The sequence below is a fragment of the Hippocampus guttulatus genome, chromosome 5 (genome assembly GCF_054856545.1).
Source record: "Hippocampus guttulatus isolate MCC_2025c chromosome 5, RoL_Hgut_1.0, whole genome shotgun sequence".
Taxonomy (NCBI): Eukaryota; Metazoa; Chordata; class Actinopteri; order Syngnathiformes; family Syngnathidae; genus Hippocampus; species Hippocampus guttulatus.
This window is the reverse complement of record NC_141265.1, coordinates 13223412-13251371: the sequence shown is the minus strand read 5'-3', so window position 1 is coordinate 13251371 and position 27960 is coordinate 13223412. Positions and strand designations below refer to the sequence as shown.

At 43.8% G+C, this 27960-nt stretch overlaps 1 protein-coding gene across 2 annotated transcripts; it reads right to left on the bottom strand.

Moving 5' to 3' along the window:
* Positions 1–548: 548 nt before the first annotated feature.
* adamts12 (ADAM metallopeptidase with thrombospondin type 1 motif, 12) lies at positions 549–26156 on the bottom strand. 2 transcript variants are annotated; one of them, XM_086111429.1, is made up of 26 exons: positions 26045–26156; positions 25481–25967; positions 24649–24998; positions 16299–16476; positions 15476–15666; positions 14761–14844; positions 14381–14505; positions 14137–14286; positions 12634–12777; positions 12109–12253; positions 10251–10343; positions 10026–10171; positions 9778–9947; positions 8771–8904; positions 8494–8614; positions 6971–7215; positions 6722–6863; positions 6202–6328; positions 5910–6120; positions 4855–5844; positions 3463–3615; positions 3214–3390; positions 2990–3136; positions 1955–2108; positions 1820–1895; positions 549–787 (listed from the first exon to the last, which is right to left on the bottom strand). In XM_086111429.1, exons 2-26 carry the CDS (start codon positions 25584–25586, stop codon positions 733–735), a joined length of 4614 nt encoding a protein of 1537 aa, XP_085967555.1. In that variant the 5' UTR covers positions 25587–25967; positions 26045–26156; the 3' UTR covers positions 549–732. The 2 variants fall into 2 exon arrangements, with proteins under 2 accessions (XP_085967555.1, XP_085967556.1); XM_086111430.1 differs by having other exon boundaries at positions 549–1895.
* Positions 26157–27960: the final 1804 nt, after the last annotated feature.

Genomic DNA, 27960 nt, shown 5'->3' with positions numbered 1-27960 from the left:
CTTGAACCCGGTATCTCTGCACTGTGAGGTCGATGCGCTAACCACTGGGCCGCCAGTTACTTATATTCCTACACAAAAACATTTTGTTGTTCAACACTTATTGTGCAATCATGATCAGATGAAGCAACACTTGGTGACAAGAGCTGGTGTTAGGTGATGTGCAAATGGGTGCAAATGGGTGCTTGCTTCATCATGGTAACACACACGCGCACGCGCACACGCACACACACACACACGCGCGCACACACGCACACAGTTTATTTTGGAACACTGGAAGCACACTAACCCAGTATTGTGTTACTCCTTCCATTACTACTGACTAAGTCTTGGTTTCTGGCTTGAAATACAGCAGTGGGGGAGCATGAGGTGATGCTGTGTCATTCTGTGTCCTGTAATCTGGCGCAGAGGAAGCGGGAAGGAGAAATGTGGGCCAGATGAAACTGATCCATGAACTTGAGCTCAGCGCTGCTCAGGCTGTTGTTACACATACCGCACCGCAATATATTGGGCAACAACGGCCTTCCGAGTCACAGACGACAGAAAGCACCTGGGGTCTTTAATGGTCACATTTATTGCTGTGGAACCACATGCGTGACATTGGTATGTACAAGGTCATACAAACAAAATAGCCATCCTTTGAGGGACCTGAGAGGGATGACCTGCAACGCCTCTTTGTTATTGGTCAATTTCACGTCAGAGGAGCACCTCAGTTCAACTACAGAGTTCTGCAGGTCACTTAACAGAAGTACAGTTGAAACTTTTCCCCCCACACAGTGCCAACGCAACACTGAAAAGCACAATTATACTAAATGAGCCCGTTGTTGCTATTAACAATTAAAAAAAAGGTAAAAAATATCATTATGTACATTCTGCTTGTACCAGTTGAAAATATAAAATGTCTTTTGCACATAAGAGAAAGCACCTAAAAGTAGCTATACATCAGTTAATTTATCAGCAAGTCAAAGTCAACTGCAGCACTCTCACAATGCACCTTTTGCATCAATTGATGAATTGGTCAAAACATGTTCGTTTTTCATGATGTCGTGTGTACACCATGCACTATACCAATAAGCACATGTACATGTTACTTTGTCAATTCGCAATTCAGAAATTGGTGAGGGTGTTAAAAATCATAATGTATGTACCACGATTTAGACAATTAAATTTGCATGATTCGATATTCTGAATGAAAATACCATCCATAGATGGATGGACGTTCATCCTAAAAAATATAAAACTTCAAACCGTTAACACTTGGTGTCAGAGTAACACCACAATATGTCAGTTTACCAATGTAGTAGCCGTGGCTAACGCCGGCTTGTTTACAGTTTTAAGTCTGTCTAAATATGGCTTGTGCTTGATGACAGAGGATAGGCATTCTTTATCACAACTACTCAACGACATGCCGTTATGAATGGCCATGTTTGAGAATTGTTCTCATGTGCGGGAGTGAGGGGCGTGGCTTTGGTCAGAGACCTGAGCGGGGGAGGGAATAGTAAAGTGAAACTCTATTATTTAAATCTTCTGAGCAATTTTAACACTTTAAACAGCCCACCACACTCAACTGGTTAGTATTTCTATTTACATTATTTCTTGTGGGAAATTTGATTCCAAATCCACTCATACTGGAGGTCAACCAGCATTCCCTAACTGATTGTGTTGAACTTTAAAGGTGTCGGTGGATTTCAAATGTTCCATATTACTAGCTGCTGACCAGTTTCATGTATAGTCCAGTAAATAGCTGCAGGAGGGAGGCCTAGCAACAGAGGGTGTACCCGGCTATGACCTGCAAGTGCTACAACACTGTTTTTGCACCGACCTGAGGGAACATCGGCCCAGCAGCTTCAGCTTGTCACAGAAGCGAGAGGACATTGTGTTCTTCCTACACACTGTCCCTAAGAAGAAACGAGGATTATTCACAGCCCAAGGAGTCGAGAAGAGTTGTGTAACAAACCTGTAGTGGTCCGGCATTCCTGCATATTGCACTTTCTGAGCACTTCTGGTTTGGACATCTTCTCGCACAGGTTGTCTGGCATGACTCCAGAATCCTCGACATTCACACAGATGACGTCACGCTGCTGCTGACCACCTCCGCAGCTCACGGAGCACTGCAAAGTCAGAACATACTTTTCCAACCAGCAGCCTCTTTTTAGATTGGTAAGAGGTGGTAAAAGTATTCATACTGAGTACTTGAGTAAAAGTACAAATATTGGTGTTAAAAAAAAGTACAGGCTGAAATGTACTTTCAGTACAAAAGTAAAAAGGAAACCATTTTTACTGTCAGTTATATACAATATTCATCGAGATGAATTATGAACAAAAAAAGAAAACCTCTCAACACAAAATTGTTCCCCTCTTTTATTAACATACAGAGTACTCGAAGCCCATGGGGAAGAAAAAAACACGTCGCATGCTGTTTAAGAGCTAGCTAGTGCTGGCTTGGTTTTTATGCTATCAAAAAAAAAAACTTGCTGATAGCTTTGTTAACATTGTGTTCATTCATTCATTCATCTTCCGAACCGCTTCATCCTCACTAGGGTCGCGGGGGTGCTGGAGCCTATCCCAGCTGTTTTCGGGCAGTAGGCGGGGGACACCCCGAATTGGTAGCCAGCCAATCGCAGGGCACACAGAGACGAACAACCATGCACACCCTCACTCACACCTCGGGACAATTTAGAGTGATCAATCAGCCTGCCATGCATGTTTTTGGAATGTGGGAGGAATCATGTTGCCAAAAAAATGTTAGTTAGCTAACTGTAACTGTAAAAAAAAATAACACTCCTGACTTGTATTTTTCCCTTTGTGTTACTGCTGTGGGTATGTCCGATGAATGCATAAAAAGACTCTTCGCCCGCGCAAAAAAAAAATAAAATCCTCAACTTTAGTCAAGCACATATTTCTAACCAAAGAAAACACAGAAGTACAATCACAAAGAATTTCTACTTTGTTACTTCCTACCACTGCTTTTAGTTGATCATCTGTCACAAACCTGCTCCCACTCTTCCGTCCTCCAGTTGGTGCAAGGCTTCAAGCTGCACGACTCTGTGCTGTTTGGCCTCGATGTAGCACCGCAACCTTGAGGCACTGGACAGTACACCAACCGCTCGCGCATTCCCTCACCGCAGCTTCCGGAGCACTGAGGTACACCAATACATTCATGACTTTTTGAATTGAGCGAGGGCCTCAAAGCATTGATACGGCAAAGACACATACGGGTCCCCAGGGTGACACACTCCAGTCCACACAGGCCTTGTGGGGACAAGTCAAAGTACTGACAGGTTTGCTGGACACCGCCTGACAGTGGAACGGCCTAAGAGGACGATGATTCTGGGAATCAACACATTGGACATCCCGGTACCGCTTTCCCACCACTGCACAGTTCTCTGGACACTGTGGACAACACAACAGCTCGAAAGCACGGACAAACGACAAGTGGGGGATTCAAATCTTGGTGGTTGTTACCTTGCTCCAACTGCCACTTTGCCAGGTGGCACACGGCTGAAGATGACAAGTGCGAGCAGGCTCGGGTTTCTTTATGCCGGCACAGTCCTCGTCCTTTTGGGAACTGCATGTGATCTTTCTCCATATTGCACCAATTCCACATGTGGTCGAGCACTGGAGTGGGAGAAGAGGTCTTAAGTCTAGTCAGTGAATGCTGAGGAAAAAAAATTAGCAAATGAAGAAAATTACAGGTTTCAGCCATCATTTCATCCTTTTTTTCTATACCTTTCATACAGTGTAACTGGAAGAGTGGTTCTGAAACTAGGGACCAGGGACCCTCAGGGGTCCATGTGCCATAATTTGGAGGGTCCCCAAAATATTATTTTTTTCTGAAGTAACATAATGGTATCTTTTCCAGAATTAAATGCCTAATATTACAAGAATAAAGTAGCATTTTTTAAATTCACCTCTTGTTTTTGTTCCCTCGTTATTCTTTGACTTTAATATTACATTACATTTCTAATCTTAACAACAAATACGTAATTGTTTTTGGAAAGATTACAATTTACTTGTATTTAAAAAAAAACAACCAACAGTTTCTCACACACAAAAGTGAAAAGTTGTCGGAATACATATATATAAATATATATATATGTATTCCGACAACTTTTCTAGATAGTGGGCAACTTTTTAAATCCTATGGCATTTAGCGGCACACATTGGTTGTTAGATGTATATCAGCAGAATTTTCCACTGTACAGGCTCAGTGCAGCTTGGCTGTTCTCTGCTTTGTGGCAGTTAAAGTTTTCCATAAAATATTATCTCATAAAACTGCGGAAACTTTGTTGCTCTGAACGCATCAGTTGGAACAAGACCTGCTAATAAAAAAAACCAACAATGGAAAAGAACAAGAGATTGCAGAATTTACGAATGGAATTCAAGAGATTTAGTGCAGCGAGAAAAGGAGCCATGTCAGGAAAGGAGAGAAGGGATTCTAACATTGCGGTGCCCGGTGCTAAGGTAGATGGTTAAAGTAACGTTATTGTGTGGTTTTTTTGTGTCCTTTCAATCAATTTTCTCAATTGTTGGTTTCAGATGGTACTAGAAAGTACGATGGCTGGCGAAAAGGACAACTCAAATTCACACATTCAGGCCCAATGCAACAGCAACAAAAAAAAGTGATCCTTTTCTGCCTTGGGTAAACTGCTGAAGACGCAGAAGCACATGTTATGATCCCGCAAAACAACTTTGGTTTAATATGATAATAAATAATAAAACCTCGAAATAATATTGATTGATGGCGGTCAGCATGAGAACATGTGTCGTTAAAGACCTGGAACACTGTGATATTTTCAAATTCTGGCATAGCACTTTATTGGGATAATGTATGATGGTCCTAAATTTTGTGCCTACCTCACTCCAGTTTCCTACAAGCCAGAACACGTCCACGCTGACCGTCTCTCTTCGGCCATGGGTGCTGTGAGGAGGTGGTGGATCCCGGTTCTTGGAGCGGGTACCTTTGGACCGGGTTGAGGTTTTTTTGGCAGTGACACTTTTCTTGGGGGTCACGGCAGACTTCTTCGTTTTAATAACCTTTATTGTGGTCAGAGGCAATGATGCAGTGCCGAGTGGTGCGGAGGGAGCTTGTGTTGTGTGGAAGCCAGTTTTGGGTGGAGCCAAACGGCGCTTCAACATGGGAGTAGTTAGAGGATCGTTGCGCATCCGGGCGCCGTATGGAGTGATGCGAGGAGTGCTGTGATGACTGATCTCGACAGTAGCATGTGGGGTGAAGGAGGAGGATGTGGCGGCTTCTGTGGTTGAGTGCGAGCCGGGACCACTTGTTTGTAAACCGGGTGTGATGATTACATACGGCGCTGGTGTGGTTGATTTAAGAGGATTTTTGAACCAAGTCGTACCGACGTCCAGGTCTATGATCTCTTCTTCCTCTCGTGTCCTCTCTTCTGTGATGTAGTCATAACCAGGGATGTTCATCACCACATCGGGTGTGCTTCCCTCCTCGCTGTCCACTATCTCCTCTGATTGCGTCTTTTCTTTACTTGGACTTTCCCCATCTGTCTTTGCCTTCTCCACAACAATGACACCATGATGATCAAGGGATGGGATTTTAGGGGTTAATGATTCAGTAGTAGTCATAGCGGTGGCCAAGGTACTTGTGGGAGACCCGGTGGGTGAGGGAGTCCTCGTGGGGTATCTCTTTGGCGGGTAAATGCGTCGGTATTTTGGAGGAGGCCCAGGTCGTCGCTGAAGACTGGAACTGGGGCAGCTCTGCAGAGCGCACAGCGATCTGGTGCGTGGTTTGGTTGTGAGGTCGCAGGTTGTTTTCGGTGTTAATGCACATGTCACATTGCGCGACCGGACACCTCCTCCACATGTCACTGGACACTGAAGAGAAGACAGAAGACCAATTACGATAAGATAGAAAGACATCGGAAGGGGTAGAGTCTTACTTCTTCCCAGAGTCCAACAACCCAGTCCTGCCCGCAGGGTACATCTCTATTGCACGGCACAACAGATTTGGGTTTAAGGAGGTGCTTGCACTCCACAGGATGAAGCACCCTCTCCTCACCGGAAACTGTGCGGACGCAAAGTACTGTACGCTTCCGCAAACCTTCCAATCCACAGGCGGCCGTGCACTGCTGCCAGCCTCCGACCCACCACCTGGATGAGGATGAAGAGAAACTCAGTCATGAAAAGATTGTTGAGCGATGTCGCCGTCCAGGTGGATGGGACGTTACGAACCTGGCAGGACAATCCATGTTCTTGCACTTGCGATTTCTGTCTTCTGGACGGATCTCTGGGTCACATAGAGACTCGTCTACAACGCCTACATCCATCTCAAAGCAGCGTGCAGGCTGGTACTGTTCACCTAAGACAGACAGACAGACAGACAGACAGGAGGATATAAGGTCTGATAACATTCAAGCCTAGAAAAATAAATCACAATCTGCCTACTAACATGTAAAGAAAGCAGAAGCCAAAAGAGCACCAAGAGAGTGCATACCTACGCTAAGGCCCAGCAGTGCATGAGTCTCTGGCATACATGCCTGGATCTAAAATGACATGCACCGTAGATCCCGAACAGATATCAGATCTTGATCTAGATCTAATATCTGAGCTTAGGATTGTATTTTCACTTGACCCCCTGCAGAGTTGCACAGGGATACCCGTGCTTTGAGTTTTACCGCTTGATGCCTAAATATAAAGTAATACACACACGACCCGAACATAAAACATCTTCCATATTAAACACAGGTCTGACCTTTTCCGCAGGTGGTGCTGCAGTCTGTCCACGCGCCATGTGTCCACGTGTAAATTGGTTGGATGACCTCATTTCCTGTCTCTTTGCTCTTTCTAATAGTGTACTCGTACTTGAGGCCGGGGTTCTTCTCCTGAAACAACAACTGGACAATCGCATGGACAATGATGCAAAGAATCAGGAGGGACTTTTGTCAATGTACCTACCAAATCTATTTTTCGATACCCACATTTTGTCTTTGGATGGCCATACCTGGAGCACGACTGGCTCTTTGGTGGGTCCTGGTGCAGTGAGGTTCTCCATGTTCCCGCTCCGTTCGTAATAGAAGGTGGTCCCACCGGCTTGGTACTCTCCATTCCATTGGATGATGTAGTTGCCGTTGAGAAAGTAGTCCTCCGAGCCCTGTCTCCTCAAAGCCAGGAAGTTACCTGCCTCCTCGGTTTCCTTCACCAGGATGTCCCGGGCCCCCTCAGGTATCACCCCCACGTCCACGTACCCTACGAAAGATGGGAGGAGGGGAGTCAGAGTCACAGAGAGGTAATGGATGGCCCACCAAGGCTGCTGGTGCACGCACATCCAGACTACCACAGCTTCTCTCTGATCTTTAATAGAGGGTGGGCTCAGTCTGTGGGGTTGGTTGGCATGTGTGTGTTCGGCATGGGGGGCATTGCCCCCGTCTCTGTTTTTTTATCGCCTGTGAATGGCGGAGGAACAAGCAACTGTGAGTGGGTCTGTGGAGTTTAATGATGTTTGCGGGATGGTGTGTGTGTGTGTGTGTGTGTGCAGCCGAGGAGGGGACGGTGGGGGTCATGTGCTTATGTCTTTTGAAGTGTTACACATCTGGCTGGTTATCTGAGAAGGACGCTGTGCCCAACAAGAGAGGGAGAGAACATGGGCACAGGAGACATTCTTTATCCTTTAAGGACCTTTTTATCTTTTAAGCAAGCTTTACTCAGTGTGGATGTTGAGTTACACTTGTTAGCTCTACACAAAATACACACTCGGCCCCAGACGAGATGAACAAGACAAACAGCTGCACTATCTGAACAGATGTATTAACAGGTGTATTAATTCATGAACCCATCTAGCTAAGCTTTCAAGAAATGGTTACCAGTAAATTATTGTGGTTTTATTTCCATTGTGAAAAAATTGCTGCATCCTAGAACAGATTGCATTTTGACCTTTTTTGATCATTTTTTTATACCCCTGATTATATTTCGGGAATAGATCTGGTCCAAACAGCACAGTTCTTAGACGGACTCGTGGACGCATGACCGGGGTAGAAGGTGCACAGTTGTTGTGACTGCACTTTGAGCGAGACTTGCACTGGGCACAAAAATAGCGCCCTCTATGGATAAATTCTTCTACCTCAAGGCCCTGGGGCCAGATTATTTTTTTTGTGCCTCACGAAAAGCAAACAGAGTGGGTCAAATTCATTTTTCTGGCTAAATGAATTTTTTTTTCATTTTGGCGAAACTACTATTTAGCAACAGTTATTTTTTTCTTCACTTTTTACAGACATTACAAGCATTATTGTAACCAAATCCCATAAAATTGAACAATAGTAGATAGATTTGGCTATCACTGTTTTGGTTTTAGAATTGTGGATCTGTAATAATAAAACGTTATAATAAAATAAAATGTTTATACATTTATAACTGCCTTCTAGGGGAAAGTACAACTTGAAAATTCAGGCCTAACATACGTGATTGAATTGATGTGAAAACATTTCGATTCTGGTCAATGTGCTCAGTTATTCTGTGCATTGAACTCACCGAAGCCCTCTCCCTCCTCAAACGATTTGTAGACCGTTTTGCAGCTCGTGCCGTCACCTAAACACACTCCGCAACGATCTTCTACTGCGTTTGAGTCAATGCCAAAGTCACAGCCCACCTCCTTGGGACAAATCACACACATAAAGATCACCAAAAGGCTCATTACAAAACAGCAACGACGGGAAACACTCCATGAACCTGTAGCGGCATGTTGCAGATGTTTCATAACTTGCTCTACCTCCCCAGTCTCTCTGAGTCTCTTACCCAGCCACACTACCTTGCACACTCCGTTGACGCAGATGTTCCTGGAGTTGTTGTTCATGAAACACGGCGTTCCGTCGGTCACCGTGTCGAGCATCTTCTCCGAAAAATACTCAGTATCGGGCCGGCAGTGGAGCTCGCAGGGGTTTACTGCAAGCAGATAGTGTGAGTTGTCTGTTATGTGCCCTGACACCCAGTCCGCCCACCTCTCTCCCAAAAATCATCTGGGATAGGCCCTAACCCGCAACCCTACTGAAGGCGTGCTGTCGGATATGAATGGCTGGGCTGTGGCAAGTGTCCACAAAAAATAGTTTACTGTGGAAGACTTTATTTTCAGGGCATTGATCGATAGCAACCGGACTGTTCAGGTTGTCTTGGAAGACATTTTGCCACTCATCTGAATAAGCTTCATCAGTTCATGCATATAGGCAAGATAGGACAGCTCCAGCATGACAGTCATTTGGATGGAATCACCATCATTAATATGACAATGTGATATGATGTGATGGTTAGCTTACGCGAGTCCTGTGAACACCACATGTAGAAAAACGCAAGTTTTCAAAAATATACGACCTGTAGTTCAACAAAGCAGGTGATTACGTGCAAAGAGCCCAACGCTAACAATTTACACAGGAGATATGTGGTGTCATAAGACCCCTTGTCTGTTTTGAGATGGTTTCCCAACCATCATGTAGATGGCTTCCCTCACGCCGCTTTCAAACCGTCTGTCCTCCCTGTCCAGAATATGTTTACATTCTTATCTTCAAATGAGTGCTGTTTCTCTGAGAGGTGCGGGTAGACCAGCTATTGCAGTGCATTCTGGGATGTATAGCATTTGCAGTGTTGAAAATTAAGGGGAAAAAAATTATGGTGTTTTTTGGGGTGCTAAAATTAATCTATACTTACTTACTACTTAAGTACAGGTTCAAGCTGTGGGTATTACATTGTAAATGCTGCCCCCTACTGGAAGACCTACACACCAACTTGTAAAAAAACTTGTGTGGGGTCTGTCTGAGTACTCACAGGGGTTGGCCACAGGAACCCACTTGTAGAGCTCGTTGTGGTAGGGCACAGTGTCAAACTCGCTGCACAGCATCTCTCTAAAGGAAGGCTTATCCTTCTGGCAAGGTCTTGTGTTACACGTCCGATAGCGCTTCCGCTCCCCCGTGCAGTACTTCCCACCAAACTCTGGCCTGAGGGTGGGGAAAGTCACATTATTTCACCGAGTGCAGACTTTGAACTCTAAATATAGATGTAAAATAAGATCTTACTTGGGGTTGTTACATTCTCTCTCAGCTGACTGAACTCCAGTCCCACAAGTCCTGGAGCAATGAGACCAAGCGGTCCATTGTCCCCATCCTCCATTCACCGTCTCGGGCAGCTTTCCCACAATCACACACTCTCCAGAGATACACCACTGAGGCGAAAGTGCATGACACTTGGTTATGAGGGAACAAATTCAAGCCAGCAACATCCTGAAAGAGTTTTACACATACCTTCTCCGGTCCACAGCGAGTCCCATCAATGGGCGAGTCCAGTTTGGAGCGACAGGAACCATTCACGGAGCACCAAAGAATCTGGCAAACATTCTAAAATAATAAGAGAAATCGGCAGCAATCAGATTCAGTGGGCATTGGTGAGGGCTAGCATAGGCCTTCTCTACTGGCCTGAACACGATCCAAAACATTGACCTACATTTGCAACGTAAATTCTAGTGCTGGTTCCAAGATGTTATGATTCCCAAAAGGCTATTCTTTTCATTTTGTAGTGCTTCTTTTGGATGTGCTGCTTCCAGTACAGTATGTAGATGGTTTTTTTTTCACCAATTAGGTCAGAGTCCGAATCGTCGAAAGATAGTTCAGCCTGAATGGGCTGAATGGGCGACGTTGACACTACTGTATGTTCTCGGTGGCAGCAGCAGCCCCATTTGCTTGAAACATAGTTCGCCGTGGGATTTTGAGAATGTTTTTCTGTGTGATGCGAAGATTTCTCATGGTCTATTATTGTAACCGTGACGGGCCAGAGGCTCAAAGGCGCATTACGGTTCAATCCGTGGCTTGCCTCGGATGCCAGGACATTCCTCTGCACCCCATCGCTTTCTGACAGTGTCCCTCATGTGTTTCACATTCCACCAAGGCTTTCTACTGCTGGAACGTGAATGCCGGGCAATTTTGGAGTACGTTTGTGGCCGTGGCAGTCGACAAAATCTCCCTTGCTGGGGGTGTCTTCAGAGGCGGCGTCAGCGCAAGTGGAGGAATCAGTGCCATGTAATACAAGATGCATTCCCGGGACAAACATAGGAAAATGATGCACCCTAAATGGGGGAAAACAGAAGATTTTGAAGCTTACTGTCGATATCAAGCATCTGCCTGTAAGGCTGGATGCCCTCTTTTTGAATTGGAAGACCGCGTGTGCTGTGCCAGACCGGATTAAATTGCAACATGCAATATCACAACAGGTCAGTTTACCATCGTATATCGGGATGCGCCATGATTGAGCACCACAAACCTTTGCTGGTCATGAGAACTATGGCAAAATGTGACGAAATTCATAGCAACAGCAGCAGAATATGGCACAATTCGTAAGGACCGTGAAATGCCGGTGAATACTTATAGATACTTACCGCCTCATTAAAGAATTCGTCAAAGATTCTATTATGTGCTGTCAGCCGACTAAGTTTCACATCCGCATCCGTGAACGCTGGGGCAAATCTTTCCAAAATTCACCGGCCAGGCACGACAATTATGGCCTGTCATGTTTACCCATCCCGCCCCCCTCCTGCCTCATGACCATCCCAATGTGTCTACTGTGGCTTGAAATTGGCTCTTGTCAACAACAAGAACAGTCTAAAATTCTAAATTTTAGACTGTTCTTGTTGGTGACGAGAGCTGGCATTTTAAGCTACATTTAGACTGAATGTAGCTTAAAATGCCAGCGGCCATTAGACTCAAACTCCAACTATGATAGTGTTGGGACGCAATCAGATTTTAGCTGGCTGGCCCACACTAATGTCAGCATTTTCCCATACCCTGATTGGTTAGTCAGTGCAAGCTGTGTGTGACGCGCAAAATACGCCTGGAGTGAACTGCACACATTTGTATTTTATTTCAATGTTTCATGTTTTTGTCAGGCTATTAGATCCACAGTAAATGTTGATTCTAAACTGCTCCAGATAATGTACGTGGCACTGTTGCATGTCGTCATAATTACTTTTTGTGTAGTATTACTTTTTTTTTTTTAATGCAAAGCAATAGTGGTTGACTTAAGAGGTGGATTAAATTAGGCAAATCTACACTGAAAGCCCTGATTGGTATTAATACTCAGTTTCAAATGGATCTGATTGTGATGACTTACATCCACTTCATGGCAGTAGGTGGCGTTGGGCCCGTACTGGAGCTGACACTGGTGGTGTGTTGTGTAGCGAACGCCAAGGCGTGCCAAAGGAGTGGTAAGGTCTCTTTTGGAAGGGCGATCGTCCAGACAGAAACCCCATCCACGACTGACAAGAGAGGACAGTATGACGGTGAACAAGCTTTAAATTATTCATTAAAAAAAAAAAAAAATTAAATTTAAAAAAATAAAGAGAAAAATAATTATATAATAATTTTGTAGCAATTTGTTTTCATGTTTACATTTTTTTTTTTTGCCATGAAGATTTCCAAAGGGTAGAGGAATTTGAGGAGAACAGAAGGCTTAACAGTAAAATATACCTCAAACGCCATAAATTGACCAGAACTCGGTGGGCGGGACATAGAACAATAATCGCTGAAAGAGCTAACAAGATGCCAACTGAGGTGATTCCAGGGTTGGACACCTGTCAACAGGGCTTTTGCTTGGAAAGAAGACAGGAGAGAAGGGTCAATGTGAACGGGGGCTCACTCGAGGAAACGTGTGATGTAGTCCTTGGAGCAAGACGACCACGTGAGAGGCGAGCTGTCGTACATCAGCTGTCTGGACATGATGAAGGGGTGCCTCCCGCCCACCTCGCAGTCGTTCCCTTGGCCGTCGTGATGGATTCCAAAGCTGCACTCAAGCATATCCGACCAGAAGAACAACTGCTCTTTTATGGGAACTTTTTTTTTTTACAGTCACTCTCACTGTATGCTGTCAGACGTAAATTAACATCATTTTCGACACTATTTTCTATTCTCTGTCAAATACGTTAATAGGTTCAGTATTTTGCATTTGTCAAGTCAAGTCAAGTCAACAGTATTTATAGAGCACTTTCAAACAGCCATCGCTGCATACAAAGTGCTGTACATGGAGCAATTTAACATGCACAATAAACAGTAAGACAAATCGGTAATAAAGGCGGTAGAAAGCACCAAACGGTAAAACCAAGAACAAATCTAAGTCATGCTGAGTCGAATGCCAAAGAATACAAGTGAGTTTTGAGGAGGGTTTTGAAGATGGGCAGCGAGGAGGCTTGCCGAATGTTCAGTGGGAGGTCATTCCAGAGAGAGGGACCAGCAACAGAAAAGGCTCGATCCCCTCTGAGACTCAGTTTAGTTCTTGGTACTTCTAATAAAGTCTGGTCCACAGACCTGAGGCGCCGGGCAGGTGAGCTCAGAGAGGTAAGGTGGCGCGAGATTATTCAGAGATTTGAAAACAAATAAGAGGATCTTGAAAATAACTCTAAAATGAATGGGGAGCCAGTGAAGGGATGCCAGAGTAGGAGTTATGTGCTCCCTCTTACGAGTACCAGTCAAGAGGCGAGCGGCGGCATTCTGGACCAGCTGAAGGCGCTTAATGGAGGACTGGCTGACTCCAAAGTAAAGGGCATTGCAGTAATCGAGCCGGGATCTGACAAAGGCATGAATTACTGTCTCAACGTGTTCATGTGAGAGGAGGGGTTTTATTTTGGGCAGCTGTCTAAGGTGAAAGAAGCTGGATTTAACAACGGCACCAATTTGCCGATCGAGTTTGAAATCACTGTCCAGTTTAAGGCCCAAGTTTGAGACTGTTGACTTAAGATAAGGAGACCCAAGTCTGCAGGATGGAATGTACAAGGGCCACTGGGACCAAACAATATCACCTCTGTCTTCTTTTCATTGAATCTCAAGAAATTTTGTGCCATCCAGGTTTTGATTTCTTCCAGACAGGATAGGAGTGGCCTTAATGAGAAGGCGTCTTTCTTGCTCAGTGGGACATAGATCTTGTCATTTGTGTCTATGACAATGTGAATTCCAGCGTCAAACTGGTTTCAATACCAAATGCATTGCATGTATAGTACTGTTGATACATGTATAAGTATAAAGTGGATCAAAAAGTCTACACACCCCTCTTCAAATGCCTTTAAATGTTTTTGTGATATTAAAAAAAAAAAGAAACCATGTTAAATGGAAGTCGTCACATATTCCTGTAACACACGCACGTATGCACCTATGACCCATCTCATGGGCAATGGTGAAGGCCACCGGTAAGCCTGAATCCTCATTGATGTTGCAGCTGCGGTGCGGTTGGCACATCCCAGAAAGATGAGACAGGCCTAAGGTCTCGCAGGGTTGGTTCATTCCGGCACAGATGTCCTTCCTGGGAGTCCAAACACAAGCCAAGGAACATTTGGAATATCTGACTCCATTCTCAAACCATATTTTGTATATGTGTGTGTGTGTGTGTGTCTTGCCTGGTGACCAACACAGCCAGGTCATAATGGGCGGGATGTGTGTCACTCTGTGGATTTAAGTTCTTCTGCCAGGCACAGAAACTGGTCAGAGTGGTGTCTGCATGGTGGACGATCTTTAGGCCTTTCTGTGTGTTTGGAATTACCATGACAACCACACTTCAAATGAGTACTACGAATATCACAATGAATGTACCGGTAGTTGTCCTATGACAATTATTCTGGTGAGCAGTATTCATGACATCAAGACAGGAGTTCAGAGCCTTCAGATCCATTAGCAATTATTGCTTCCCAACAGTGAATCGATAGAACTCAAATTGAAATGACAAATACTGTATAATGGAAAGATAAATGCGACAAAAAGAGACAATCGGTGTCTTTACCTCTTCTCCTTGTAGTAGTATCAGACGAACCAAGAGGACATGGATGGCGTTCCCAATGCTGGCGTCGTGGAAGATACCTGCCACCTTGCCAACAAACATTTCAAGGGGGAATATTATTGAAAAGTAGACTTTTTAATTCAGTGTGTATCAGTAGTTGAGTATCTGGCCTGCCCTCAAGTGCAAAGTGTTATCTGCCTCTTGCAGGAAATGTGTCGTTGTGCAGTAGGGTTAATTTATATAATAATGACCCCCCCACCCCCTCAAAAAGGTTTTCTGATATGATCAGCTAGGCTAGCTGAAGATCCAGAGCCACTTTTAGTGACCCCCGAGGGGCATCCAAAGGAGAGTTGATGGCCATTCAAGCCGACGGTGAACTCTGATTCTCATTCAACTTCCGGTGACTATTTTGAGAGTGTGAGAGAAAAAACACCAAATTTAACACACCTGTTCTCCATTTACACTTGGTCCTTGTAAGAGTACTCGTCACATGACACAGTGGAGGTAAAATAGATCATTGTTCCAAATTAGTAAATTTTCACTGAGAGGTGTACTCGCTTTTGTTGTCAGTGGTTTAGACGGCAATAATGGCTGTGCGTAAATTTACAAGCTGTACACTGACAATTTTACATTGTGACAAAGTGTAATTTATTTATTTTATGCATCTGGAGAACAGGAATATTGAAAAAAGTGATGGTAGAAAATAGTAAAGGCTCACCATGTTCATGATCGTGAAGATGTAAGACTCTACGTTGTCACTGCCGTGATATTCGATGAGCTTGGAATCGGCCACCACCATGGTCTCCACCCAGCGCTCCCGGCTGACCGAGCGCCGGGAGCGAGACTGTGCCCGACCGTTCTCCCTCTCCCACTCCTCTCTCTCCCGCTCCAGCCGTACAGAGTCGCCATCTGGGGCGTAGATTGGAAAATTAGTGCGTCATTCTGACATAGAACTACATAGATATTGGTCACTGTCATTCTCCGTGAACCCGGAAGTAGCCTGGCAACTAACAGAATATTTTGTTTACTTTAAATAATGCCTTTTTCCATCCATCCATCCATTCTCTGAACCGCTTTATTCTCACAAGGGTCGCGAGGCATGCTGGAGCCTCTCCCAGCTGTCTTCGGGCAGTAGGCCGGGGACACCCTGAACCGGTTGCCAGACAATCACAGGGTTTTTTTTAATGTGGGAGGACACTGGAGTACCAGGAGAAAATCCATTCAGGCATGTAGTGAACATGCAAACTCCACACAGGAAGGCCGGAGCTGGGCTCGAACCCACAACCTCTGCACTATGAGGTTGACGTGCTAACCACCGGACCACCAGGTCACCCTAATGTCTTTTTGTTCAACTATTTATGCCAGCTTTTCTCCATTTTCACTCTTGTTACCAACGTTTGAAACAAAACTGCTGCACACCGATTTAAGACTTTAATCTTGCAACATATTCATTTTAGCTTTCATTGTGGCCGAGGGACTCCCTTTGTAGACACTGCATAAACAAGTGAAAAAAAGATTCTTGAGAAATGCCAAACAAATACCTGTTACTCCGCACGGGCCGAGTGTCTGCCTGTCCTCGGCGCTGCGTTTTTCCCTGTGCGTTTCCATGGCAACCCTTGGGGTAATGATGTGCGGCTCTGGGGAACCTGCAGGATCACTTGGAGATTTAGGGAGCGGCTCGATGAAAAAGTGTCCTTCAGGCAGGGAGAAGAAGCCTCTCTGTTGGAGTGGGGGAAATGCATGTGCAATGAGGATATGTAATTAAACATTTTTATAAATATTTTTTTACTTTGATACGTGATGCTTGTTTTCCCAACAAGGAAGGATGAAAAAGGTCATTTCTCAGTCAGTTTCATTATTATTCATCAGGTGAGCTATTAGACGTCGCTCCCTTTCTCCTTTTGTACCCCGCAGGCACATTCTGTCTGCAAAAGAGACGTCTTGCCAAGTATGCTCTGCAAGTTCTTACTGGTGTTCAAGCGCTTGCCTTTTTTTTTTTTTTTTAAACGTGCGCCCACAAAAGTTCATCGACATGCGCCCTCCAGCACAAACAAAGTATCTCGGATGCACAAAAGAAGGCTATGGATATTTTTCTTCAGTTCTTCAGGGGTGGACTTGACACCCTGTCTTTGAAATCTTTTTTTTTACCTGGGCTGAAGGCGCTCTTCATCTGATTGTGTGAGGACGTTCGGGTGTATGCGGATGTTAGTGTGTGGAGTCCAAACAAGCCTAGACGGTTCACAGAGGAACTCCTCCCTGTCTTGAAAGCCGCATGAATAGCAGGCGGCCAAATAATGCTGAATGAGAAGATATTATACGATTCACTACAAGAGTTGTAGCAACGATACTCCCACTACTAAGAGAGTCATTCTCACTTTTTATTGACACTTCCTGTCTGATTATGCAAAATTTACAAATACTTTGCTGCCGTACTTTGGTAGATTTCTCAGGCCTCTGCACTTTACTTGGATAATTGTATAGTTGAGAGGAAGAATAAATGTTTACCTTTGTACATTTCAGTCTTTGTTAGTTTTATGGTAATTTAGCAAAAGAGTTGAATTAGCACTCCTTTTTTTGTCTTAAATATATCGTGAGTACTTTTGCCACCTCTGCAGGAATGTAACTAACTACTGTATACTGTATATGTATTATTGCGGTTGCGGTGGCGTATAGAAATGCGCTGCATCATACAAAGAGGTATTTGTATTATTTTGCCAATTCTTGCATCTGATTGGCCGGTTTCTCCAGTGCGCCCGGAGCCAAAAGCAGCTGTGAAAAATCAGGACATGTTCCACATCCTGCTGTTCCGCAGGGCTCCGGATCATGTGTAGTTCCAATTTCTGGGTCATCCTGACCACTTTTGTAAGAGGGGGAGAAAAAAACTAAAAACAGATCCCCAAACATGCTCATTCAACAATGTGTAGAGAATATCATTTTTCCTTTAGGGGGTGAGGGAGGGGGTAGTTCACAGGGTTCATATGGTGAGACACAGCCCCTTTGGACTTTGTTAACCCACCTGTTACCATGAACCTTGCAAAATAGGCAAAAGCACGATTCAGTGATTTTTTTTTCTAGAGGTAGGAGATACTCTCTGAGAATGGTATGAAGTCCTAATTCCATACCAGACAGCAAACAACAAGTACAGTCCAAATTCATCTCTGCTACTTCAAGACATGATTCATCAACAATTTCATGCAATCGACAGAATACCTAATAATGAATTATTAATCCTACCCATAGATCGGTTATTCTTAAACTGCGGAGCATCCCTTGTGGTACGCAGACTCCCTCTATTGGTAGGTCAAAGAATCACTGAATTCAATATACAAATAAGATTCATATTCTTAAATTTAAGAAGCATGAATACTATTAAACATATTAGAACAAGATTTGTTGCTATGCGTTCCTGTTTAGTGCAGTGCAAGTTAAATACAACTGAGCTTATAAAATTAACAACTAAATTGCTTTTGAAAAATAAATTAACATTTAATTTGTAACATTTGTTTAAATATTTAACTTTTATGTACAATAAACTGTCAATTGTGAGATTGATTGGCAATCAGTCCAGGGCGTGCCCCGCCTCTCGCACCAAGTCAACTGAGATAGGCTTTTCGATTTTTTTTAAATATTGTCACAACATTTCAAGATGGTGACCATGCAAATGTCAAATCCTTCGGGATACAAGCATTTCTATTTATTTATTTGTGTCTGTATTTGTAGCAGCCTCGTGCTTGTGCTGTCCCGGTGGAAAACATTTTTTGGGAAATTAGAACAACTTGTATTCGGTTTTGGTGGCTGCGCTGTTCGGAGTTGACTTTTATTTAGCGTCCCCACCCAAAATGAGAAGAAATTAAATTGAGAGGAAAACCTCTGGAGAATGGCCTTTGGCTGCGAGTGTTGATGGACTCATCCACAAAGCATGTAAGTTGATAAATCTCCAGTGAAGTGACGTCCGTTTCCCAGACTCTCAGTGCACAACTCGCGGCTGATTTCACTGCTCTCCCACTCTTTTAGTGGCAGCGCGTTCTCACGTTCGAAGATAAAGCTCGCAAGACAAAACACATACAAGTACCCAATATGCTGGAGGAAAAAGAGCGACCGAGGGTTTTTTTCTCGCTGCTATCATACCTCCATGTCATCTCCTATATATTTGCAATGTTTAACTTGCAAAGAGCAAAGCAGGTGGTGGAGTGCAGATGGGCCGGGAAGGAATGCCACAGGGAGGCCCATCCAAACACAAAATTGCTCTGCGTGATTCATATGATCTGCAAAGCGAATGTACGTCTGGGCTTGCGCTCTCTTTTATTTACACTACCTGTGCTCCGCAAATGACCGTGTGCACACGGCAATGGTGGGGAGTAACAGAGTGCAAATATTTTGGTACTGTACTTAGAGGCCCTGTGAAATGAATTCAAAGATTTATTTATTTTTCTAAATACATTAAACATAATTTGAAGAGAATTGCTGAAAACTTGCAAAGACTGAGAATGCCATGTAGTCCTAAATGGTGGAGCTATCGCGTTAAACTGTTTACACCATTTCAGTTTTCCAAAGTTTTGGTTTGGCTAATTGGACAACTCGGTCTTCTCTCTGCCACAAAAAAAGAACTTGAGGGCCTTTGTTTACATCAGTGGTTACTTGGCAAAATGGTGACTTAGTTTGCTCTTCTGACTAGGACCAAACCTGTTAGTTTGCTGGCTAGCTGGTGGCTAGCTAGCAAGGGTATTTACAGCCTAAGAAAAGAATGAAGAGACCGCCATGTTTTCTTCAATTTCTTTTTCATTTTAATGTCTGGTGCCGCTAAAAGTGTATCTAGTGACTAACGGACACAAAAGAAAACAAGGAATGCCTACTAGCACAGTTTTTGGCAGCCCAATGCCATAGCTAATTATGTAAGAATTTGTGAAGTGATTTTGGTTGTTATCAAGAAAACAATGTCTCGATTCGTTCTAGAATTGAATTCTTACGAGCTGTTCTAGTTGTCATTGATGGTCCGGACATGCCTTGATTGTACTAGTCATTTTAAAAGAACAGGAAACAGAAGAAACAAAAATAGTCTTTTTCATTTTTCCATGGCTGTACTTTTAACCATCGAAGGCTTGAAGCGGATATATTTTCACGGCTCTAACACGTAGCGATATGTAGGCACAAGAAAGATGCTAAACAAAGCAGCATCCATTTTTCACTAGAGGTATTTGATTGACAGGTGACAGCTGAACAAGGCGTGCCTTCAGTGCCTTCCCACGGCTTTCGAGAGCGGAAAGAAAGGCCCGATTTTGTTGGATTTGTTGCCTCATTTTATTAAACAGTATACTTGGCAATTTTATCAGGCCTTCAAATTTGGCAGAGTTTACAACACTCCTCTCTGTGGTGTGTCCAATTTACAAGTCACTTATTTTCACTTTACAAGGGCTTTAAGTAGATTTTTCAGGTGTCTGTGCTTAGCGCAAGAGTCAATTTTTCTGATGAATTTTGACTTTTTATTCCTTTTGATTTGATTTCCAATTCCTTGTCAAAATATGCTTGTTACTTTTTCAACCCGGCAGAGGATAACATTAACATGGAGAGGGAAAAAAAATCACTCTTCCGATTGAGAATACCTGGGAAGACATACTTGAGGACAAAGTAACCTGTGCGTAATCTTCGCAAAGAGGTCAGTCAGTTTGACATTCCAACATGCAGCATCGCGAAGCTCGTCTCAAAAGAAATGATTATTCTTGATCAGATCAACTGGCTTGCAAGTAATATAGATAGTAAACGCTTTGTAAATTATTTTGCAGGAACACCCTGAAACATTTCACATTACACGAAGATTTAAAAAAAGACATGAATTGAGAGAAAAGGCAACCGTGGTTGAGATCTTGATTGATTGATTGTGATCTTGGGGACTTATAAGGGACAGCAGAGACATTGGGTATCATGAATCAGGAAGAATTAATGACAGTTGTAAACCAGATTCGGAGCGGCAAGGCATTCCCATTCAATGGCCTGAGAAACTTTAGAGTTGTCGGCTCCAAAATCATTTGTGGTGAGTGCATTGTGGTGCCAGTCAAAAGCCATCAATTTCTGCCATTCAATAATTCTTAATCTAATCTGAATAAAACAGAAGGAACATGTGTTGTTGTTTTTTTCAGATGTCATCATGAGATAATTTCCCCTTTTTTTTTGTTACTTGAGCAAAGTTACAGGACCGTGTTTTTAATAGCATAACGTCTGCTACAGTAGTTCTTAAACAACTTGCAACGTGTACAGTAACGTGATTTGTTTTCTTCTTCTTCAAGCACTGTAATAAGAGGGAAACTATTTGTGTGCCGAGAAGTTATCAAAACGGCTATTGTATATCGTCATCCAACCATTTTCTGGAGCTGACTTTGAGCCAGAGGTGGGGTACACCCTGAACTCATCGGCATCCAATCACAGAGCACACATACTGTAGACAAACAAGCATTCACACTCACATTCGCTACGGGCAATTTAAAGTCTTCGATTCACCTCAGAAATGTGGGACGAAGTTGGAATATTGTGGGAAAAACCCACGCACGCGCAGGGAAAACTTGCCAACTCCACACAGGGAGACAAGAGCCCGGATTCAAACTCCCAACCTCAGAACTGTTCGGCGGTTGTGCTAATCATGACTTTAACATGTGTCTGTATTGTATGCAACTAAATATTACATTTTACTTTTGTACTTGTCAGTACAGGAGGTGAATAAGTACATACTTTGACTTTTACCAAGTATCATTACTTCTATTTAAGTACAGTGTGTGAGTGTGTACTTTTGACAACTCTAGCACATGCTAGTAACTATGCTAACTGAATGCATGAATATTTGGTCGATTTTTATCCCCTTTGGTCTTGAGCTGAAAATCTGTTTGGAAAAAAAGTATGAGACCAGCCTCTGAATCCTTGAAACCTGGAGCAAGGGTGTTTTCTGTATGAGGTAGCAGGACCACAGGAGGTTACCATAACATGGGTCTGTGTTGTAAATACAACGGCCATGTGGAACTGCTTTACGGCGGTTTCCTGCTTCTGTGTGTTGCATTGCAATAGGAATAAAGTGTCAACTGTTGGTGACCTTCTAGAACTTATTCGTGGTAAAAAAAAAAAAAAAAAGTCAAGGGGTGGGGGCTGCTTATTATACAATGACCACCTTTCAACTTTCTCCCATGAAGAGCGCTCTTAAGAATAAGGTGAGAGGGGGGATCATTACGAGAGAATTTCTGTCTGTCGTTTCAAGAAACTTTTCTCGTTTATCTTGGTGTCAGAAGACAAAAAAATTGTATAATAGATCTGAACTTGTTTGTACTTGTTCAGAGGTGTGCCTCAGGGAATGGCCAAGCTTCGATGGATCTTACATGAAAGGGGAATTTTGAATCTCACCACTTTCCACCCAGCGCTAATGACTGATTCACACGTGCGCTCCATAACGGAGATTAGGTCAATTTGTTCGAGCAAAGGTGACTTTGTCTTCTGCTAATGGGGAAACAAACAAGTTTTTAAAAGACTGGTACATTTAATTTTACCAAAAAGATGCATATGATCCCTGTCTTCATGCTGGCAGCTTTTTAGCCTTTTTGTCTCAGAAAGACAACGACAATCAGGCTGAATTTGAGAATTTAAGTAGTTTAAGATTTACACATTTAAGCTGCTAGCAGCTTCTATGAGCTCCTTTTCAAATGTGTGTGGTAATCTTCAAGTTGCCTTCATGGTGACAAAAATGCAGGCAAAGTAAAAAATAAATCTCTGAAAATCGAACTGCAATACAGTGGGAGAGCGCAAAGTTACCAAAAAAAGGGAACAGCTAGCCTAGCTTTTTCTATTTATTTTTCGTCAGTCTGGATGCCCACGCTGCCTCTCACAGGTCAGTCTTGGTACTGTGGTGGACATCCAGGTTGGAAAAGAAAAATCGCGCTTGTCGGAGGACATAAGGTTGTAAATGTGTGGTGTGTTTTGTTGGTGTGTTTTGTTTTTTTTTGCTCGTCATGCGTGAGGTATCGGACATTTTTTAAAAAATCGGTTAAAGTGTTCAATATCGGGAGGTGTGTACCACGCTTCAGTCACAGCGGTGCGACTTTTTGTTTCTCGAGGCCGAAGCTGGAAAGGTTTCCACCCCACATCTGCCTATAAAGTGGACTCTGGGTTTTTTTAACAACTGGAAACCTTCTACCACAGCGAAAATTCAGAATGGATCCCCTGGAGTTTGGAGGAGGGGAATTTAAAAAAAAAAACACCAACAACAACAAAAAAAGCCACTGGAATTCCATCTTAAAGATATGAGGTATGAGTGACATGCATCTGTGCGTTGGGCTGGACTATCAGGGAGGGTCTAAAGTGGGTCAGTTGTAAATTATGCCGCAGCAGGACAGGCTGTCATTGACTTGGCTCGGTTAGTCAGATGTAACAAATGAGGCTCAGCAGCGAGAGACGAGATAAGCCTGGTGAACGCAATAGAACACGTTTTGCTTTGACACAATCAAACACACCAAAACAAGACAAAATGTGCCATCCCGTCAGATCCAGGGTATTATTTCAAATTGCTTTGGGGTTCTCAAAGTCTAAAGCTCTCCTGGTTGCCCACTGATGGAACAGATTTGTAACGTGATGTTACACAGCTGTCACTCAGGCTTAGCTCTGGATACTGCAGTACTTTAGCACACACTCTCCATTTGGCTGCAGTGGCCCAATTTATGACTCCCCTTATTCTCATCGAATTGTCTCATGCCCTGAGGTAAATACAGTAGACCCTCAGCCTCCAGCTGTCTTATCCTCCTTGAGGGTTAAACCTTTGCCATCCACAAATTTAAACACTATCCAGGTCATGTTTTCTGTAATATTTTAACATACTGTAGGTCAAAATGTTATTAGTACACCTTAAAACGTGTGATAATTCTCACCTTAAGGTCATTTTTTTCCCCTTCTATAATCATGAGTACCGCTTTCCACTTTGGCTAATTAACACTTTTAGCATATATGCACAAAATATACCGTAGGTAAAAAAAAAGAGGCCAAAATTGGGCTTGATCTTGATGTCTGGACCCTGCGTCAACAACGATACTGGTCTGCAGACTTTTGTCACCGTTGTCGCCATCATGGGCCTATTGTTGATACAGCTGTTGTTGTGCCCATTGTTCTCTGGTCCCTTCACCCCTCTATCCTGTTTACTCTCTCAATCGTCCTTCTCTCTCCCCATCTCAAATCAATTGGTCAAGGCAAGACGGTGGAAATGCCTAGCCTGTCTTAATACATCCCCTATGATTGACAGGTGACCAGATTGCCCAAAATCAGATGGGATATGCCCCAACTCTCCTCAGCCTTGAAAAGGATAAGCGCAATAGAAAACGGATTGATGTATATGTCCAATATTCTCCACTTCCTCGTGTCAACCTTAGCTCTCCAAACTTATGCTCCAACTAAAGCCATCCCTCAAGGGGCCAGCAAAGTAAAATGGGAGCACTATTCGGAGTGTCAGTGAGAGCGATCTAAGAAAGGGAAAGCAAGACCAAGAACACAGGAAAGAGTCTCATGGTGAGCTGTTGAGGATCAGCAGCGGTCGTCAGCGCGTCTGCGGGGCGGCCGCTTTGCAAACAGTGTCGGGATGTCTTTGAAGAGCAAACGTACAGACAAGACAGTGTCTTATGATATTTGGAGCCTTGACCTCATTGCAGGGAACTAAATCAGAACACAAAACACCAGAAAAATATCAAGGACGGCAACACATTTGTGTTTCTTATTCTTACGCGCTTGAGTTTTTTTTGGGTTACCCCAACTTTGAAAAATGAGATCAAGAGCGACCATTGCAATCCGTGTACCAGTTTTGTCTGCAGCACAAAAATAAAACTAGAAGCCTTTTTCTAAGAGTGACGGTGTTGGTACCACAATGTGATTCCTTACCAGTCCATTACACGTGCTGATGGCAGCAGTCCCTTTCACACCCGAGACTTCCACGGTGCCGAGAAGGTGGCAGGACGACCCCGCGGGCGTCCGTTGACTTTCCGTCCGGTTGGGGCCGCCATTGCGCCTCTCCAGGATGTAGTCGCTCGAAAGCAGCCGATGGTTTTCTGTCAAATTGAGCATCAAAGCGCGTCCGGTGTAGTTGAACTTGTAGTAAACCTGCGCCACCGCGCTGAGGTCTCGCTTGACTCGGCCATCCTTGAAGTGGTGAGACAGAGAGTGGGAGATGAATTCTCCAACAGCGTTGGTTCTCACTGGATGGATGACGGACCCTGCCTGAGGCTGAGCACCTGTGCGGTTGAAAGCAGGATAGTACAAGAGTCATATGGAAGATGATGATCATGAGCATGTGTGGAAAAAAACAGTGGTGGCCACCAAAAATGAGAGTCCGTCATCTACACACCTACAAAACTACAGCACAACACAGTTTAATTTTTTTTTAAATTCTTAATTAGGTCAAACTATTGCATGGCCACATACGCAGCTTTAAGAGTGTATGTAATACTTTATCATAAAAATAACCCAGATGCACTGGATTCGTCTGGCAAATACAAAACGGGGTTCAGGCACCGCTTTATGGATTATGATAAATGAATCAAAATGGCAGTTCTGAATCACTCCTCGGTATCCGTATGAAAAATAGCTGAAAGGCAACACATCTGGATTAGAACGGGGCAGCGTCCCCGACTGCCCCTCAGGCTGTCAGTGCTGGCTGAGTGCAGGCTTACTTTGCGGCATATTGAGTTGAGGTGTGAATGAGCAGCACACTGACCTTGCGCCGCAAAAAGAGAGAAGTTCAAGTCTCCGTGGCCGCCTGCCAGCAAGAAAACAAAGTGTTGCAGCAGCAGAAGACGCGTGCATTCTTGCAACCATGGCATTATTTCATGGAACCAAACTCCCCAAGCGATGGAAAAGCAGTCCACGGGGGGCGTCGGGAGCGACTATACTGACTGTCTCATGACATGGACATGCTCAGGAGGAGGAGTGCGTCCTGCCTCATTGGGGGAACCGAGCGAGGCTGCATGGGGAAGGAGCAAGCTGCGGCTCTTGGAAGGAGGGAGAGTGGGAGGAGAGGGAGGGACAGAGGAGTGTACTTCTGCGAGAGCTGGTGTCTGCTTTCCTTCTCGGAGGAGCAACGTGGAGGAGCAACAGGCTCCATTGGTTCATGGGCTCCAACCTTGCCTCAACTTGCAGCTGGATGCATTTCAGACCCACGGTTGCGTGTCATGAAGCCTCTTGTTATCATGACCTGTATACGGCTGCACACACAACTCAATTCAGTCACATGATCTAATGATAATGATGATATAAATAAATGAATAACAGGCAACGTTACCATTTCCGCCTCAGAGTATAGAAGCCATCAGTTTGACGACGGGTCCCGGCCTTCCTGTGTGGAGTTTGCATGTTTCTCCTCGTGCCTGCGAAGGTTTTCTCAGTGCACTGCGGTTTTCTCCTACATTCCAAAAATATGCATGATAGGTTATAATTGATCACCCCAGATTGTCCCGAGGTGTGATTGTGAGCGCAAATGGTTGTCTCAATGGCGGAGGTACCAGGGGTGTGCAGTGCCGTTTTCGGTCGTTTGTTTATCTACGTGTGCCCTGCGATTGGCTGGTAAACATTTCAGGGTGTCCTTCGCTCAGTGCCCCGAAGACAACCCTTAAAGGCATAAAAGTTGTAAAATAAAATAAAATATAAAAAATAAGGAATACTTGAGAGGAAATGTTGTTCATTTTATTTGTATATGAATAGAAATCCTGTAGCGCTGAGCTATTTCACATTTTGTTATTTCTGAATCCTTTCATCATTTCGATACATTCCATGTGTACGATCTTGGATCTTGATAATATTGTATCAAATAAATGAAAAATGCTGAATTTAAAAAATGATTGCAAACTAATAAATACACCAAAGTCCACTTTGCACTGTGAGCAAGGTACAGTACTTTACTTTACCTTGAGTGGGCAACTGTCTCATCACTGTTTATCACGGAAAAGGTGTAAATAGTTACCAGGGAGTCCAATACTATACAGAAGGGGTATGTTCGTGTATATTGTACCCAAAAGGACAGAAATGGACCACTACTGTTTGTCTATATCTTCTTTGTGACAGCATGGAAACATTAACTGCATATCCACCCCCCCCCCCCCCCCCCCCCGCCGCCAACAAGGAAACGTCAAACAAAAGATAAATTCAGCGCAAACACATGCAACATTTAAGTTTATCTGGGGGTGAATTGCAGTCCTTGACTAATGTTTGCTCATTCCACTGCTACTTCTGCAATTTGCTTTGATCAAAGACTTTTCTGTATGTAACGTTATACTAGAAAGGACGCCCATTTGCTGCAATGTTTAATTGATCAGCGAGAAACTCATTAAAGGGGACCGCTGGTTATTTTAGTAACAAAGCAGCTGCGGTTTCTCACTAACGTGTTCGGACATCAAAATGAAATATAAATATTGATCACAATCTTCTTGAGTTTATCTCTTGACCTCTTCCTTCCTGTTCATAAATAATGACCCAAAAAAAAAACCCCAGCAATAACACCCAATAAAATCGTCAATCAGATTAAAATTGAGCTTGTGACTTAATGTTGCCTTTATTATTGTTTTGATGTGTCGAACGGCACTGCATCATAGAGATAAATGTTGATTTTTATTTTTTTGGGCTCTCTCATGGGGCTAAATAAAACATTAAAAGCAAATCTCGGTATGATAGTGTAGTTGCTCCTCTCCGAGCGACAACCAATAATAATAAACAGAATAGACTTCCCTGACAGTACTTTGATACGTTCTCATTTAACAACTCTGTCCTCCATCTCTCTTACAGACATTACCCAAACAGACCCCCACAAAGGGCCCCGTTACTGTAATGTGCAGTAGACTGTGAAATGTCTGAACCTGGAAAATAATCGGGAGCTTTTGTTCGTCTTAGGTGGGACAGAGAGGGTGCCCCCCTCTTTTCCTTTCCAGAAGGATCTTGTGGCCGCATTCCTCGTCAAGGCCTCCTTGTGTTGTGGTGAGTAACACGTCTGGGTGGTTTGGGGCTTTTCTTGATCGAGGTCAGCATTTCTCGAGTCAAAGCCTTTAAATGATGCGGCCAGTTCAAAGGCCGCAACATTAGGTACACTTCTCATTGCCTTTATGAAAAGGTATTTATGCTCACCTTAAACGTAGTTAGGGTTTCCTCCCACGTTCCAAAAGCAGGGATTTAATGGAACACGCCATGGTGTGAGGAGTGTGAGTGTGA

Bases quoted from the DNA above. Each gene is read 5' to 3' on its own strand.
- adamts12 (XM_086111429.1), bottom strand. From the start codon at position 25,586: ATGCCATGGTTGCAAGAATGCACGCGTCTTCTGCTGCTGCAACACTTT. The intron at 8,905-9,777 runs GTGAGTACTCAG...ATCTGCTTGCAG, and splicing joins GGTTCCTGTGGCCAACCCCT to TAAACCCCTGCGAGCTCCAC. The intron at 6,864-6,970 runs GTATGGCCATCC...GCGATTGTCCAG, and splicing joins AAGAGCCAGTCGTGCTCCAG to TTGTTGTTTCAGGAGAAGAA.